This window comes from Apis mellifera, linkage group LG5 (assembly GCF_003254395.2).
Source record: "Apis mellifera strain DH4 linkage group LG5, Amel_HAv3.1, whole genome shotgun sequence".
NCBI lineage: Eukaryota > Metazoa > Arthropoda > Insecta > Hymenoptera > Apidae > Apis > Apis mellifera.
Genome location: NC_037642.1, coordinates 10,320,393 through 10,338,187, shown reverse-complemented (window position 1 = coordinate 10,338,187; position 17,795 = coordinate 10,320,393). Strand labels below are relative to the sequence as shown.

General features: G+C 35.9%; 1 protein-coding gene and 1 long non-coding RNA gene across 7 annotated transcripts in view; one reads left to right on the top strand and one right to left on the bottom strand.

Moving 5' to 3' along the window:
* The window catches only part of LOC411113 (solute carrier family 12 member 4), a 139,877-nt gene that overhangs the window by 6,029 nt on the left and 116,053 nt on the right, over positions 1 to 17,795 (bottom strand). For 4 of the 6 annotated variants that reach the window (XM_006567784.3, XM_006567782.3, XM_006567786.3 and 1 more), the window contains 9 exons: positions 7,825 to 7,925; positions 3,497 to 3,757; positions 3,045 to 3,230; positions 2,723 to 2,958; positions 2,452 to 2,642; positions 2,212 to 2,373; positions 668 to 2,106; positions 456 to 563; positions 189 to 242 (listed from right to left, as the gene is read on the bottom strand). In XM_006567784.3, coding sequence (XP_006567847.1) covers positions 189 to 242; positions 456 to 563; positions 668 to 2,106; positions 2,212 to 2,373; positions 2,452 to 2,642; positions 2,723 to 2,958; positions 3,045 to 3,230; positions 3,497 to 3,757; positions 7,825 to 7,925 — 2,738 coding nt within the window. The remainder of the gene's footprint in view (positions 1 to 188; positions 243 to 455; positions 564 to 667; positions 2,107 to 2,211; positions 2,374 to 2,451; positions 2,643 to 2,722; positions 2,959 to 3,044; positions 3,231 to 3,496; positions 3,758 to 7,824; positions 7,926 to 17,795) is intronic. The other 2 variants (XM_394587.7, XM_006567783.3) reach the window with 2 other exon arrangements.
* LOC102654490 lies at positions 2,982 to 3,613 on the top strand. Its single transcript, XR_410987.3, has 2 exons — positions 2,982 to 3,256; positions 3,359 to 3,613. It is a non-coding gene; the product is annotated as an uncharacterized LOC102654490 (long non-coding RNA).

Here is a 17,795-nt window from a genome sequence, read left to right as displayed (position 1 = left end):
AATGCGAATGGAATTCGATTGAAAAACAAAATGCGATTTTGTTTTTTTTTTTTTCCTTTGTTACAGAGATTTTGGAAAGAACAAGGAGGATTCGTGGACGACACGCATTTTTTTGTGTCCTGGTCACAACAGACACAGAGATAGAGGGGATAAACTGACGAAGGAACGCCGGGAATTTTCTGACAAACCACAGGTAAATTTTCTTCAGCGGGTACCTCGTTGAAGTCCACCAATGACTGCACCTTATCCGTGACGAGCACGCAACAAACAGACACATACCGATCAGTAATCGTAGCCGTAGCAGTTCTTATTTTACGTATTAAATATATATATATACATATATATTGTCTATATGTATATAGACAAATTTAACATTATATATACAAAATATTTTTCTTTTCCTTTTCTTTTCTTTTTTTATGGTTGTTGATTGATTTCGCGATTTTATCACTTACCACTCCTAGGGATTCCTTCTTGTTTAGTCGCAACTCCCTCAACATCTGGTTCCTCTGCTCCATCATCAAAGTTCTCTCATAAGTGTACGCGGATATGTCTGAATCCATCTATGGAAATTAATAATTAAATTTAATTATTTTTATTATTTAGAATATTCATGTTTTTTTTTCAACAAGCATTCAGAAAATCCTTCATCAATCTTTATTATTACCATTTCCACAATCTCCACTTCAGCCTCGATTCTCAGATCGTATAGGAATTTCTTCAAATCCTTCTTCATCTGAATAGAATTATCCTCCATCTGGGCAACTGTGAAGATCCTCATTTTGCAATTCTTCCATGTGCGATGTTGCTTCAGCAAGAATGGCAACAGCATCAGAAGACCGCCATCGTGTACAATCCACCAGACATCGATATTTCCCACAACTTTTTCAGTTGAATCAGGGAAGAAGTTGATTCCTTTAGGTACCAAAAGAGCCATCCTGGCTGCGGCAACTGCTCTGACAGTCTGTAAGAATCCCCTCCAATTTCTTTCCTCTTGTGATTGTTTCCAGCTATAGGGCCAGCCAAGAATCACAGTGTTAGGTTTCATGCCACCTAATCCGGTTGTTTGAATCAAGGAACAGAGGCCATCGACGACATCCTTAGCCACTAAGACATCTACGAATCCTTTTACTTTTTCCTCTGCGATTGTCTTGCGCAAATTCACTTTTGCGGCCAAAGTCTTGCCAGTGTTCTGAATGTAATCACCACCGATGCAGCTGACACAGATTGTCAAACCTTTTCCAGCCTTCAATTGACTAGCAAATGCGAATAATTTGCGATATTTGGGTACCAGATCGTCTGTCAGTTTAGCCAAGATGAGAATTTGTGGTCGCCAGTTCTTTGTGTGAGGTGGTCCTTCTTCCAGTCTCAAAAGAGAGTAACGAGCGGCTGACAGAGCTAGACCACGAATACCATCACCCCATTCTTTCTCAGCACCACGGTATTCAATGTATTTGTAAATACAGCCAGCCATTCCCATGGCCAATAAAGCGTAATACCAGCTTGTCATGAACATGATGGCGATGCAGAGGGACAGACCGAGAAAAGAAAGGCTCCAATGATAGTATTTGAATCTTGGTCGCCAGTTGGGTGTTCTGAGAAGAGTCTGCAGAGCACAAGCCAGGTTTACAAAGCCGTAACACATGAGAAAGAACATTGATAACAAGGGAGCCAGATAATCAACATTGCCAAGAAGAATACCACACTGGCAGATGATTACTGTCAATACTAGAGCCCTTGTAGGTTCTCCTCGACTCGAACTGGTGGCGAATGGAGTTAAGAAAGGAATGATACTGTCCTTAGCGATAGCTTGGAGTAATCGTGGAGCGCCTGTTAAAGATTGAAGTCCAGCACCAAGAGTGGACAGGAAAGATCCAATCAAGATGACCCATTGATTAGGCCAAGCCATATTCGCTACTACCAGTTTGCCACCAATACTTTGGCCAAACTTATCTCGAAGCAGAAGATTGTCCACTGTACCAGCAAAGAGTAAAACACTGGAGAGATATACTGTTGAGGTTGTCAAAATTGCACAAATAGTACCAATAGGAATAGATTTTTGGGCATCTGCTAAGTCACCTGATCTATTGGAGCCAGCCATGATTCCTATAGACAGTATGATATAAATATTTATTTAATTTTTTAATTTCAATCATTTTTTTAAAAATTAAGAGATTCCAAGGAACAATAGTAAAATTTTTCATAACTTACCTGTGACTGAAGGGAAGAAAATACCAATAAGAATGGTGAAGGTAGTGGTAAGATCGACTTGAATTTGATTGAAGGAAGAATTGGACATCATGTCAATATCCTTGGGATCTCTTCCATAGGCAATCAATTGGCCTTCTTCTTGAAAGCTGTCCCATATATTGTCTAAACATTACAGGATTAATATATTTAATACCTTCTAATATTTCTTCAAGTCATCGAAAGATTTTTAAAGAATTGTACCTAAAAATACACCACTAGCCAATCCACGAATTCCGTTTATAATAGTCACATCGTTTTCCATATAATAAGGATCACATTTGCTAGTGGTTGTGTTTCCACAGTAAAGTTGATGAAGAATTCCACTAGTATTCTTATTACATTCGGTAAGTACGTTGATATCTTTTAACAATCTCCTTCCAAGAACACACATCCTGAAGATAAACAAAAAACATTCGTGAAGTTGTTTCAATATAGAATTTTATATTATTTTATATTATGCACGATTATATACTTGAGAGATTCGTTGCCATTAAAGTTATAGAATAACCCTACGTAGACAGCCACGATAGAAAGGATGACACAAGCTAGAGCGACCGTCGCAAATTTGTTGACGAATTTCACGCCAATGAATACGATGGTGCCCATTACCATAAGCAATCCAGTACCATACACGCGAAAGTTATTATACATGATGTTAGGGTCTTTTGTAAAGTCTCCAAATATACTAAGCGATGGCGCCATGTAAGTCTAGGGAAAATGAAGATCCTTAGTATCGCATTGTAACGTATTCGTATTTTGGTGACACTTCAGTGTAATAGATAGAAAACAATTACCAGAACAATTTCAACAGCACCGATGATATACATAGCAGCAGCTAGTGTAGTACCCGTATAGAAGAGCATTCCTACGGCACCACCGAATTCTGGACCCAAACTTCTGGATATCATGAAGTAAGACCCTCCAGCTGGTACAACGCCATTAGTCGCGATGGCACTCATACTGATAGCTGTCAGCATCGTCTATGTATACAGAGAAATTTTTTTTGGTGAATAATTATTCAAAAATTTAACACCTTTAAAATTTATTCTCTTTGAATTTTTATCTTTATTTAATTTATTTTATTTTTTTTTTTTTATATATTTTAAAGCTTAGAGTAATCAAGCTCGGCCATAAACGACTCAATTTATTAATCACGAGATTAATTCGTGTCGCCATTAATCTCTACACCCATCCAATCAATATTGATTGGATCAATTCATATCCATTATATTGAAACTTCACTTACCACGCAACAACAACATAACACGATGAAGAATCCCTGAAAAGCTCCAGCGGTGCCAACGACCCAGGTCAAACGAATGAATAGAATCACGCCAAAGATGTTTTGGATGCAAGGTAGGAAGACACCGATCAAAGTGCCCATTCGTGCACCACCTTGCACGGGTGGAGGTTTCGCATCCGGGTCGGTCGCAGCTGGAATCGTGTTGCTGTAGTCCGACAGGCTGTTGAGCAGCGTGGAAATTCGAGGACGAACTTCCATCTCTTCCTGAAACCATGAAAATCGACTTATTGCACTGTGTTGACAGCCAACAACATCCTTTATTAATTATATTTTAATTAATTTATTATTCTTAAGATAGTAATATCATAAATATTATCAATAAGTGTAATGATATGATATGCTCATAATCATTTTATTTAATTTTATTTCGTTTATTTTATTATCGAATAACATAATATAAATTTATCCAATCTTAACAGAAACAGCGTAATAATTAGGAAAGTAGCCATAATTTGAACAGGCTAAGTCCAGAATATCAAAAGCCTTGAAGGCCAGGCTAGCGTGAAACTTCTCGTTAATTGGATCACTTTGAGACTGGTTTCCACCTGAAGCACAGGTAGTTCAATTTCTTGTAGATGTAACTTCTAACAGAGTGAAACTCTAAAAGTATTTCTAATACCTTCAAGGAAGTATTTTTAATATTTTTTTTATTCAATTCAAAATTAGCTAATTACAATAATTAAACTTGAATCAAGTCACGTAATTTCGAAATACTCTAATCTCGTCGTAATTGTCCATTGAAGAAAAGAAATCTAAAAGAAGAATTAAATAGAAGAAACTAGAGTAGTCGTTGTTTGAGCCAGTCTGATCAAGCACGTACTTTTCTACTTACAGTAAACGGCAATTTGTTGCATCCGCTTCGTGAAAACTTTTTAAATGCTTTTCGTGATTCGTTATCGAAGAGGCAAAGAAGTTTGCTCAAATAATTGGTTGATCACACACGTTTCCTTCCCACTTACAACGCTAAAATCCTTAATAAATTGAAACGTGACTTTTGTGTATTCTATCGATTCCGGTCAATTAATCTTTACAATTAGGAAAATCGAAGAGGAATTTTTAAAAGAATATAATTATAAAATTTTCGAGATTTTTACCCCATTAAATTGGAAACCCGTTCACGTTTCCCAAGATTCATTATCGTTCGTTTTTTTTTTCAGGAGCAGCAAGACAGGTAGAGGGATAGTTAAGAGAACTCGGTTGATTATAAATATTCAATACGAAGACGATATTGGGAGGGAATTCGATATCGTTCAAATAGAAAAAAGCCGATGAATATAACGAACGATCGTTTTAATTGGACGAATGATAGCCTCGTGGATTAATCATTGAATGTATTTAATTAATTAATGAAATATTCTATTTTAATGATATTTAAAAAAAAAGGAAAACACTTATTCTATTTTCTTGAAATATTATTTAATATTACATTTAATCGATCATCGAAATCTATTTTTTTTTATAAAATAAAATTCGTGTAAAAATGTACACATGATTCAAGAATGTGGGATTCTTGAACTAATTTCAAATATTTTCCTTTTAAAAATTTTTTAAAAATTTTCTATTCTTCGATCAATTCAATAATGCTATTTGTGAATAATTAATATTTTTTCTTAATAATTCGTATGATAAAATCGAAAAGAAAATTTTTACGAAGATAAATGTCGTTTAAAATTAGAAATTTTCAATTAACTGATGTTCCCGTATATTTGATCACATCTTGTAGAAATTTTTGTATCTCGAAAAAGAAAAGATTTTTCCAATTTCCTTGGAATTATGCGATTCACGTAAAAATAAGGATAATCTTTTGTATCTCTTCTCGTAGAAACGTATCACATTGTCAAACGTGAAAACATTTTTCTACATTTTCAGAAGAACTTTCAATTCGTGTCGAGAGAATTCCTCTCAATTTTCAACAAAGAATAATTAGTTCTCCAGCAAGAACAAAAAATGTTTACACACGAAAGAAAGGAAAAGTATAAACAATGAAAAATTGAAAAATGTGTTTCCTCAATTTCAAAGCGAAGCATTCAGAAGAAAATGGGAAATCGTTTCTCTTAAAGAAGAAGAGAAACATATTTTTCCACGCGTGATTTTCACGCAGATTTCAATTCTGATCCGAATCTCGACAAAGTCGCTTTAGCGTGGAAAGTCGCCTCGACACGCTTATCAACCTAACCTAAGAGAGGAGAGGCTTATCCTGGAAAGTCGATAAGGTGCTGTTCCGTTCGATTTACGTTTGCGTCAAAGTTTCGATCCCCAACTTTCTATCCAGATTCTAATCTAATTAGCATTCTATCTAACCGATACCGCTAATTAATTGTTGGGACTTGCGAGGAATCGATAATCGAATAGGCGACTATAAATGAATTACAAGAGTGAAAAAGAATATACGAATATACTCTAATAGTAACTTTTACAAGAAAATTCCTATTTTTACGATTCTTTTGATTTCTGGGAAATTCGAAAGGCTTCTCTTGCTTCCCTTCTCTTATTACATTCTATCACTGAAATCGTCCAAGAAATTTTTTTAGAAGAAAACTTGCTTTAAATTTACTTTGGAAGAAAGATACGATCTTGCGTCATAACGATCATCGCGATTTCGAAATGCGGGGAAAAAAGGGAAAGGAGAGAGAGAAAATGGCGGATGGAGGGAATCGCCTCGTTTCACTCTCCATACCCGGTTAATTAACTCGGCTCCCTTTGAACTGTATCGAGTTCCTCGCGGTTTTGACTTCGACCTCGATTCTTGGATATCCAATTATCCGTTTCTCTTCTTGCGCTGATCTCTCGCAGTAGTGTTCGTCGAAATTATCTCCGACCAATCTTATCGTCGCTGATTTCCTTTGCCTCTTTCTCTGTTCTTGTCTCCGTTTGTTTGTTTCTCGTTTCCTTCGCCATTTCTTGTCGAGGAAACGAAGCGAGAAAGCGAGGAGGATGAAGAGGAGGAGCGAGTATCGAGGATTTTTAGGCGTTCCAGGTGAATTGGCACTACTGACTCTCTCGATCGTTATTTCGATCGGATGCTTTCTCAGAGAGAAAGATATGAAGTTGTGGAAACGATAGATAGGATATTCGATACTATTCCTTATCTCTTCTCCTTGAACGAGTTTCTTTTTACTTTTTCTTTTTTCTTCGCTTTCTTCGGTATTATCGTTGTCATATTTGTCTTAAAAGTATATATTATAAATATCTCTATCTCTTACAAATATATATTATATTTTCTCTCATTCGTCCGTTTCGAGATTTCGTTTTCTTATTTACTCGTTGCATAAAAATTTATGTGATGAATTTGCGTGCAAGATTTATACTATTCTTTATCGTTAATTTTCTCTAATTATCATCATCACTATCCATGGTTATTAGTTAAAGAAAGGATCAAGATTCGATCGATGCTTCGTCAAAATATTCGTGAATTTTAATTTGATTGAGAGAAATGGAATATAATGGGATAAAAAGAGGAGAGGCGGCGATTTAAACGAAGAAACCTGAAGACGTCTCTAAATCGCTCGGGGGGACAGCGATTACAATAAGAAAAAAAAGCGAAAGACACTCTCGTTGGGGAAGGGTCCCTCGTCAGCTCAGGGTTGGAACGAGGGAAGGGAGGGAGAGAGAGAGAGAGGGCGACAGCGAAGGACAATGTTTCGAAGAATAAAAAAAGATGCACGATCGCGGTGGAATCCATTCGCGGCTCGGCTTCTGTTCGTTGAACGACAATTAAGCGAATTGCACACTCGAGCGAATCACACCCTTCCCTTATTTTTTTTTCTTTCTTTCTTTTTTTAAAGAAGGACCCTTCTTCTTTGGAGAAAAGGGAAACAGGAACGTCCCAGTTTTCTTATCCACGTTCAACTTTCATCACGAATTCGAATTACAAATTCACCACCCTCGAATTATTTTCACCCCTTGGACGGGTGTTTTCGATTAAGAAGAAGAAGAAAAAATATTCTTTTGATTTCGATCGAAATTTTGCGAATTTTCTCACCTCCCTTTTCATTTTCATAATTTAATTATTTTAGGGTTAACAAGACGGATAAATATTTAAAATAATGGCAACGGATGGTGAATATTTTAACAATTTAATTACGAGATGGCGGGACGACGGTGAATACTTTAACACAATTTAATTACGTAATCTAATTAAAGTTTGTAAGAAGGTAATTCAAAGGTAATTTACATTCGAGCCGAGATCTTAACTTATTTATAGAAGGGTGGCCACGTTGTCGATTGATCGAAGTGCAAGCGGATGGAAGTGAAATATATATTTTACTCACGCTATAGAGGAAGAGATTCGTCTCGTATTCCGTATTCTTCTTCTCGGAATTACCGCCGCCCACCATGGAGTCGCCATCTCCGCCAGCGCCGCCGCCATCGCCTGTAAGCAAGAAAAAAGATTTTCTTACGTAATCGTTGCAAAGAGACTGAAAGAAAAAAAAAAGAGAAATTTCATTTTCTCTTCCTTTCGAGAATCGAATATCGTGGATCGAAAGATAATTTTGGGAACAAAACGTTGAATACAATATCGAAGAAAAGAAAAAAAAATATCAAAGAATTCTCTTATTTCTTCTCGAAGAATGGATTAACCGGATATGGATAAAATTTGTTTTTCTATTGATTCGAATATCTGTTTAATAGATTGGCAAAGTTTTAATAGAAATACAAGAATGGGAAGCGTTTTTGGTTAAAAAAGTTTTAATAGGCGTCGAGAGGGATAGGCGCATTGATAGTTTGTTTGCAACACGAGAAATTGCCTTTTTCACCGTGATACGTTTTTCTCCTCCTCCTGTCTTTTTCCTTTCTTTCGAACCGCAACTGCGAATTGGATTTCGATCGACCGTTTCTTTCCTCCCGCTCGTGAAACGATTTACACCAACAAACGAATAAAAAAACTTTCTCTATTTTCTACTTTTAATTTAAATGTTGGTAAAAGTTGGAAAATCAATTTTAGTTTGGAACGAGTAGATAAACGAATATTGTAATCGAGCGTTGGTGTAATATAAAAAATTGATGTATTAAAAAAAAAAAAGAAAAAAAAATGGTAATATTGAAGTACTCTTAAGGATATATTTCGCTCGTAATTTCGATGTCGAGAAGAAATCTGATTAAGTCTGGTTTTTCGTTCAAGTGGGTTATTAGTAGTTCGAGTCGAGCATTAAGTCCTTACAGTGGAAAAAAATAACTTTTAACGGGTCTATCGTCATTGTGCACACATTGTGTAACCTTGTAAACATCGATAAGATAATAACACGATATTAATTCGATCCAGTTTCGTTCGAAAATGCAAAGATCAGTAGTACAAATCGATCGATTGACCGCCATCGTAATTCTATCTTCTCTTTTAAATCCGTCAATTAAGTTTTTAAAAAAATCTGACTTCAAAATAAAATAATAAAAGAAAAAAAAAGAAGAGGAAGGGAGGGAAAAAAGAAAAGCCTTGAGAGAGAGAGAAAAATAATCTAATTGGAAGAAAAAAGATGCAGGGAAAAAATTCCTCGTCCATTGCATTCAGATTAATACATCGGATCGATCGGATGCAGCAGAGGTAACAAGAGTCCGCAGAGGCGTCTCGACGTGCCTCGACGTCGAATCGACGCCCGTTACTACTACCTCGGCCGTGTATTTCTTCTGCCTCAATAACGGATTACGTTCGAGCACGTTTCAATCCAGCCTCACATTGTGAATTCCACGAATATATTCTTCCCTTCCTTTGACGTTGCAACGAACGTGTCGGTTTTCATCTAGTTACCGTAAGGTTAACTATTATTGGCAACGCCGCATAGAAAATCCGTGAAACACGTGAAACAACACAGATTCCAATCGTTACGATTTTTCTATTTAAAATTGAAAATTATTATAATGTAAAAAAGTTAAACAAAAAAATTACACTATTTTTTTTTTCTGTATACTTTAAGTAAAGTACTAGGCTTTCAGAAAAAGTTTATGTCAAACTTGTTTTGTATTAGCTGTCTTTTCTGTAATTTTAACAGATGAATGTCTTAATTTTTTGAGATATTAAAAAATGTTGAATGATTTCGAGAGGGAATAATTTTCTATAAATTTAATTCTACATTTTTTAATGCATAAATAAATTTAGCAAATTATTCTCGATGAAAAACCTATTAGATATGTTTCATTATATTTAATTATTTCTAATTCTTAGATTCATACGATTAACTCGTAAATTAAAAATTATATAATTCCACTTGAAAAAATAAAGTTAACCTTTTTAAATTCTTTTCACGTGTTTAATCTAAAGAATAAATATGACGTAGCCCATTCAATATTTATTCTAAACATTTTTTTAATATTACGAAAAATAAATTAGAGATATTTCATTATATAAAATTATATGAGATACCTGGTATATCCCTGAATGACAGAGATAAATATAAAAAGGCATACTATCGTAAAATTTCCTCCATTTAAAAACCAAATAGCTATATTTCATTGAAAATATTATCGTCTTAAAAAAAAGATTATTTCTTCCTTAGGGAATTTCTGTCCGATTAAATGGACGATCAACCGAAATAGCAGAGCGAAACTTTCTTCACGCGGAGATTGAACATCCTTATTCGCTGCATGCTTTCTCCTCTCGCTCGTTCCCTAGGGGAAAAGTTATGAGAAAATAAAGACTCGACATCGAAACGTCAAGGGTCGAAGGAAAATGGAAATTCCTGTCCCGGGAAAAAAAAAGAAATTCTTTCCTGATCCTGGTTAAATTTCTATTTCACAGGTTAACCGCTCCATAGGGAAAAACACTTTTTCCACTAGAATAATTTGATCGTTATGATAACGAGATTCTTGAGTAGATCTCGGCCTCGAGAATGGTGAAGCAATTAGAAGAGAGGGACTCGATATTTGAAACAAGCTTCTCGATGCAACGTATACAGGGACAATTGGGTTGCATTGTAGCGAATCATTTAAAAACTAGGCCAGTCAATATTAACTTGCTGATTTGTCTCTTTGTCCCTTTGTCTTCATCCGCTCGTTGCGATATCCTGAAATCTGTAATGGGATCAGGATCGACGAAGAAAATTCGTTTTCATCTTCGAATTTGATCTCCTCCAATCCTAGCAAGTTTAATCTAGTAACTTTTCCGATTGAATGAAAATTCAAAATTCGAATTGTTTCTTTATTTCACGTCGTGAAGTTTCATCTTCAGAATTGAATTTATATATATTTTAACGGTACGTTGATCGAATAACGATAGAAATAGAATAAAAGGAATCGAAAAAGAAAGTAGAATAGATGGCGCATCGGTAGAGATGGCCGGTGCTGATTCGGCCAGTGTGATTCCGCTCTTCTTTTTGTGTCGGTGCAGCAGTTTCTTCGAGCGAGACAAGACGAACAGACACGTGACAGAGTGTACCGAAGAACTGTGTATATACGACTGTATAGAAAACGCTTCGATTTGCTTTTCCAATTCCCCAGTTTTTGTCCGTTTGACTTTCCGTCGTTTCTTTATTGGTCAAACCTCTCGAGAGCACCGATCTTGATTCTTTTGAACAACACGTTTCGACTATCCAATTTTATACCCCAACTTCTTCGAATCCTTGAATCAACTTTTACAAGAGAATGAAAATTCTTTTTCTCCTCTCTTGTCTTTTATTTTTCTCCGCGATCCTATTTCAAAGCATTATTTCGAAATGTTTCTATTTTATATCAAAGTGACGAAAATAATGGTAATTTTTGGATTTAAATTGATTTAAGCTTTAACTCGAGGAAGGATTGATCGAATGAAGCTGCAAATTGAAGGAACAATTTCGCGGATGCTGACGATACCGTGTTGCGGTTACTCGAAACTCAGTTATTTCTCGTCAGGTGCACTTTAACTTGGCACGGAACACAGGCAACCATAATTTCGAGCTCAACGTTCAATAGGATCTTTCCAATTTCGTGCAAATCGTTGCGAAATCAATTCGACATCCAATACAGTTTCCAAAAGCTTTGGCCATTGTTTCCAGCAGCGAAAACTCGAAAGGTAATTAAGTCGAGTAAACACGAGTAACGAGAAATCGAAAAAAATAATATCGAAAAATTTTCGAAACTATATACTTTTTATCAAACTGTTGCACACGATACGAAATATTTTACACTTTTCAAAAATAAATAAACGACTAAATGTACGAACAATATTTATTGTAATTTAAAACTAGTTAAATATTTTATCGTCCCGTTATTCAGAGAAACAATTCGTTTGCATTGCAACGTAACAATCGAAAATTTTGCACTAAAATAAATCTTGATCAAACATTTATCGATATTATATTTTCATTAATAAATCTCAATCGAAACTGTTCGATCAATCAATTCTGACAAGCTTGGCATCGCCGCAATAACGATATCCAAGGATTCACAACACCTTCATTAAAGAGGGGACCCCGCTCGACACCATTTAACTGCATCGAGTTTCACGCATCCCTAATTATTTTAATGGCCAGATATTTGCTACCTTCCATTACGCTCCTCGATCGTGGCCGCGAACCACCGCGTGGTTAAAATCGATTTCGACGCGAGCCGTGGAGTGGCGTGGCGGTCGAGATCTGGCTAATTACCATGCATCTGCTGCTCGTTATCGGCCGAGACACCGAGTAAACACTGAGAATGGCCGTAAGGTATGCGGGGCAGATGGATTAATTAGAACGTGAATTCGAATGGAAAAGGGGTATCCGGATCGGTGTTTACAATATTAATTCCACGTTCCATCGTTTGTACACACCATCGAATTTGAAATATATACAAGAGGGATCCTTTTCAACGTTTTCATCTCATTTGGACGCGTGTTGATCGCGGCAATGTGAACGGTCGATTTCGTATTAGCATAATGTTTGAATTCGAAATAATCATGTATAGGAAATTGTGAGCGTTCTTTTGTATTTTTCGATTGATTCGAAAATTATTCATCATCGTCCAGAAGAATTTGATCGATTTTTATATTAGGGTGTATTTTACATTGCTTAGTAATAATATCATTTCGTTGCGAATGTTGTTAGATATTAAGACGAGAGTTAATTTGAGTCGATACAATTTTATTGATTTCAATTGTCTTTGTAAATAACCGGTTTGCTTTCGTTTTATTCTCGATCGGTTTAATTAATGTTTAACGTGGAATTTTATAAATTGAATTTTTATATAATAAATATAGATAATTTGATTTTGATAAATTCTCGAGAAAATTTTGTAAAAAAAAAAAAAAAAAATAAATGGCTGAGCTAAATAAGATCTCCAATTGTTTTTGTAAGTAATCGGTTTGCTCTCGAATTTAATAAATGGAACTTTTATATGATAAATATAGATAATTTCATTTTGATAAATTCTCGAGAAAATTTTGTAAAAAAAAAAAAAAAAAAATAAATGACTGAATTCAATGAGATCTCCAATTTCAATTGTCTTTTCAAGTAATCGGTTTGCAGTTTTATTATTCTCGATCGGTTTAATTATATGGAATTTGATAAATGAAACTTTTATATGATAAATATAGATAATTTCATTTTGATAAATTCTCGAAATATTTTGTAAAAAAAAAAAATAAATGGCTGAATTCAATGAGATCTCCAATTGTTTTTGTAAGTAATCGGGCTCTCGTGGAATTTGATAAATGGAACTTTTATATGATAAATATAGATAATTTGATTTTGATAAATTCTCGAGAAAATTTTGTAAAAAAAAAAAAAAAAAAATGGCTGAATTCAATGAGATCTCTAATTTCAATTGTCTTTTCAAGTAATCGGTTTGTTCTCGTTTTATTATTCTCGATCGGTTTAATCATATGAAATTTGATAAATGGAACTTTTATATGATAAATATAGATATTTTGGTTTTAATAAATTCTAAACATTCTGTAAAAATTTAAAAGAATGAAGTGGCTCGCGTGAAGATTCGATGGGGTTTCCAGGGCGGGAAGTTAACCGCGGGGAACTTAATTACGTTAAGAAACGTAGAGAAAGAGAGAGAGAGAATAACAGGAAGTGTCGTCAGTGTAAACACTTGGATAGGAGCGGGCAAGTTACCCTAAGTGGCTGAACTCGCGGAGAACGGGCTTCAAACGCGATTAATTCACCGACACGTCTTACATTCCCAATTCTTAATTGATTCTGCCCTCGAGAGCCAAGTTTCGGGACATGTATGTGTATATATATATATATATTACTTTCCTCCTTATTTCTTCATTCAAATATACTTGTCTGTGACAATTTTCAAATTAACAAGAGAAAAAAATCAATCAAATCAATTTGATTTATATTAAAGAAAAATTCAATATTCTTCTTTCATTTAATTCTTATCTTACATGATTAATTACCAGAGACCACGTGTGATTATTCATATCAATCTTTCCTTACAAAATGAAAAAATTGTATTTTATACTCGTTGCTCGAATCTAAATGATTGAATTCGTGTGTAACGATCACGATTTCACCAAACGGTGCTAAACTCGCGCGAATTTTACACGTGTACAACAAGAACAACAAGAACAACAAACAAGAGCAACAAACTTCCCTTCTACCTATTCAAACACGGATTTTCGGTGTGGAATAGTTGGAAACTTGGTCGATTCAGGCTCAACCGCGAGCAACCAGATTTTCACGCGATTACCAACTTGCCAAATCCTGCGAATAACTATCATCCAATCCCTGGATAAATCAGTCCATCAGTTTAAAGATTCCAATTTTTCCAAGCGGTGTTAACAATCTGGCTTTAACAATCGAAGAGAACGTCCTGGAACGTCTCGAGGGTTGAGGAGGGGGGTGAAAAATGGCGATGATTCAACTAAACCGGAGCATCGGGTCAGGGGACGGATGCGATTCTTCGAAAGATTCGAGCCAGATACGAGATCGAGCAATTGGAACGCGAACGATAACGAGTGGGGTGGGAGAATTGGGCGTTGGAGAATTTGAAACTGGTGAGGACATTTGCCAAACCGGTGCCAGACCGATGGCCCACAATTTCTCAGCGCTGATCCGCCACGAGAATTAAGCAGACGATGCACCATCGGGCCTCGTAAAAGTTTCCGCCCGCTCTCCTTCTTTTTGGCCAAGTTCTCGGGGCGTTATTGGTTGGACCAGAAGTGGTTAACCCTTTCCAAGGGTCTCGAAGACTCGTTGTGAAATTTCTTCGCTTCGACAAGAATTAAATGCGCGATGGGTGAAAGTTATGAAAGTTAAAAATGATTAATTCTTCTAAGGATTTCGTACACTTATTTGAAATTTCTTTGCTTCGATTCGCGATGATTAAATAGAAAATGCGTTGGGTAAAAATTATCGGCTGCTTTCCTTTTCCAAGTTTCGATTATATGTGAAAAGTGATTGATCCTTTGAAGTCATGGATTCGTTATTCCGTTTTTTCTTTATTTTGACTACGTGTTACGATTCGACGAAAATCGAGCAAAAGATGCATTATACATCATAATCTTTCAGAATAAGAAGTTTCAAAAATTACGTTCTTTTATACTGGACTAACTTTCTGAGGCTCTATTCGTGAAAACTCTATTCGACTGTTTTTCGAGAGAGGGGTTTTAATATACGTGTATAAACTCGACTCGATATTGCAAGTTGATTGGACCGTGACAGATTTGATTGGCCCCCTCCCGCCCTTCTACGATTGCGCGGAATCCTCGTAATCACATAATTATACCCTGTCAAATCGAAATCGGTTTAAACCGGACACGTGATCCGAATGAGATCCGAAACATTCCCTCTCCATTCTTATTTATTTCATTTCATCTCCTTATTATTGAGACAGTGGCGTGTATTCCCCTCGAATAACAAAACAAAACAATCAATAATCTCCACTGTTATATTCCAAGGAATATAAACAAAAACGCTCTTCCCCTCTCTTTCCTTCTTTCTCATCATATTCGCAATATCGTTTACGTTCCTCTCAATCGAAGCAAACTTCTCTCATCGCAAAGTCTTCCCCTCCAAAAAAAAAGGAAAAAAATCATATCCCGTTTCAAGGAAATCGAAAATCGCTCGTTCAAACGTCATCAAACGTCTTCAAACGTCTTCAAACGTGTTCAAACAACTTCAAACGCGTTCGTTTGAACACGACTGAGATCGAAGAAGGCGAATGGACGGGAATGGCCGTGCTCTGCAACGAGGAGGATGTGTGTGTGTGTGTGTGTGTGTATGTGTGCGTTTGCGTGTGCGTGCGTCACAAGCTCGAAAGCAAATGGTAACAATGGCGGGCGTGTCCCGGCTGGTCGGTGGCCCAATTTCTCGGCTCGGTGGGACGACGATAAATCAGCTCGCGGCGGCGGCGGCGGCGTCGACGTCGCGACGATATTATTCGACATTTGAACTTTATTGCGACGGCAGTCAGGTGGCGATTATTGGTACCCGGCTGATTTACGCCGATCTTGCCAGGGTTTCGTTTGGGGAGGGAAATGGCGGATGAAATGATGTCGTTTTTTGAAACGAAGCTTGGTTGAAACCCACGATTGATGGACGAGACGAAATTGATCGAGAGTTTCTGTGGAATTTTTGTGATTCGTACGAGGAAACTTTTTTTTTATTATTGATCATTGATTTCGTTCTGTTGTGTCGAGCCTGCCTTATTTAATTATGCGTTTTATTATATATGCAATTTATGCAAAGAGGAACAGTCGTTCTCGAATACTTGGACATAGAATATCAAGGATTTGATTAAAGGGAAAACAGGCAATGATGGCAACTTGCGATTGAATTTTAAAAGAAATGAAGATGAAAAAGAAAAATTATTTTTGTGGAAAAATATTCTACGCCCGATGAATTGAGCGTGACCGTGAGCTGTCTAAATACGTGTGTTAAGGTGTGTTAAGCTCGAGATAGCAAGAAACGTCACATCGTGAAGCATCCTTACAATGGAAACTACTTAACCCTCCGTTCGCCCTTGTCCTAATCTCGTCTAAACGCGCCCGGTACACGTTTTTCGTCGTCGGAAAGGCCACTCGACCGGAGCCAGATTTGGTTGAATCAACGGAATGCTGACTTAAATCGACTCTTTGAAACGGCTAACCCATCCTTTGACATTCCTTCTTGTGTATTGTAAATTAAAATTTATATTTTCATCCATTCCATCATAGTAGATGGAAGTATTAGAATAATTGTTGCATTAATCTGATGCAAATTTTAATTATTTAATTTCAATTAGGATTTTTATTCATTTGCTTCTTATTTTTTAATTTTTTATTCTTTGCGCTATGAGATTATCTGTGATGTATTATTCTTTCTCAAGAAAAAAATTATCCGGCAAAATTGTTCAAATCTTGCTTTAAATAGTATATAATTTTTAAGAATTAAAGTTAACGTTCTTCCCAAATTTTAATTAATTCCAATACAAATTTTCCACAAGACTTTTTGTTACTTTAATGATATTAATAATTTTATATATTCTCTCACTGTCAATTTTGAATAAATCAAAATCCAATATCTTCCATTTCTCCTCAATTGGAGAAATGAAAATGCAACAGAAACTGAATTTTCCGTTCAATGTACGAAAAAAAAAAAAGAAAGAAATCTTTGAATCTATTCAAACCGTATCCTTGAGAATTGTGCAAGGTCCGCGATATCCTTTTAACAGGGATCGATCAGCCACTCGAGCGATGGCAAATTCGATTGGATCAACAAAGTGCTGGTCCCCCGCAACCCCTAAACGAGCTCGTTTTATTGCATCCCCTCATAGACTGGAGTTAATAAATATTCCACAAAAATTGTCTATTCCACAAAATCGAATAGCTTCTTTTAATCGAATCAATATAATATTTTTTTTTTTTTTTTTGAATTCAAACGAAAAGGAGACGAAATATATTCACGAGAGAAATTTGACGTTCGCGTGACGTGGATTAATTCGCGAATTTCACACGAGAACAACTCGAGTGAGAAACTGTTTGTCCCCTAATTTCGTTAGATTCGACGAAATGACGACAAATGGCCAACCGTTTCCTCTTCCGCTGATCGAATTAATTTATGATCTCTCCGGCGAACTTGCTTGAGAAACTGTTCAACGAAGAATTTCGTTGTGTTGTTAGCGGCTTGTTCGTTGAAATCTGTTTGTTGAAGGAAAATAGAATTAGCAGTGAAATTCGAGCGAGGAAAATGAAAGCTTCTTTAAATTAAATTCTATTGTTTAATTGTCAATAATCGAATGAAAAAAGTGTATTAAATATGTAATGAAGTGAATCATAAAAAAAAAACAGTATATGAAGTCGAAGAAAAATGATTTCGTAGATTTCGTGCTGGCGAACCCCGGATCGGGGTCTACACGTGTT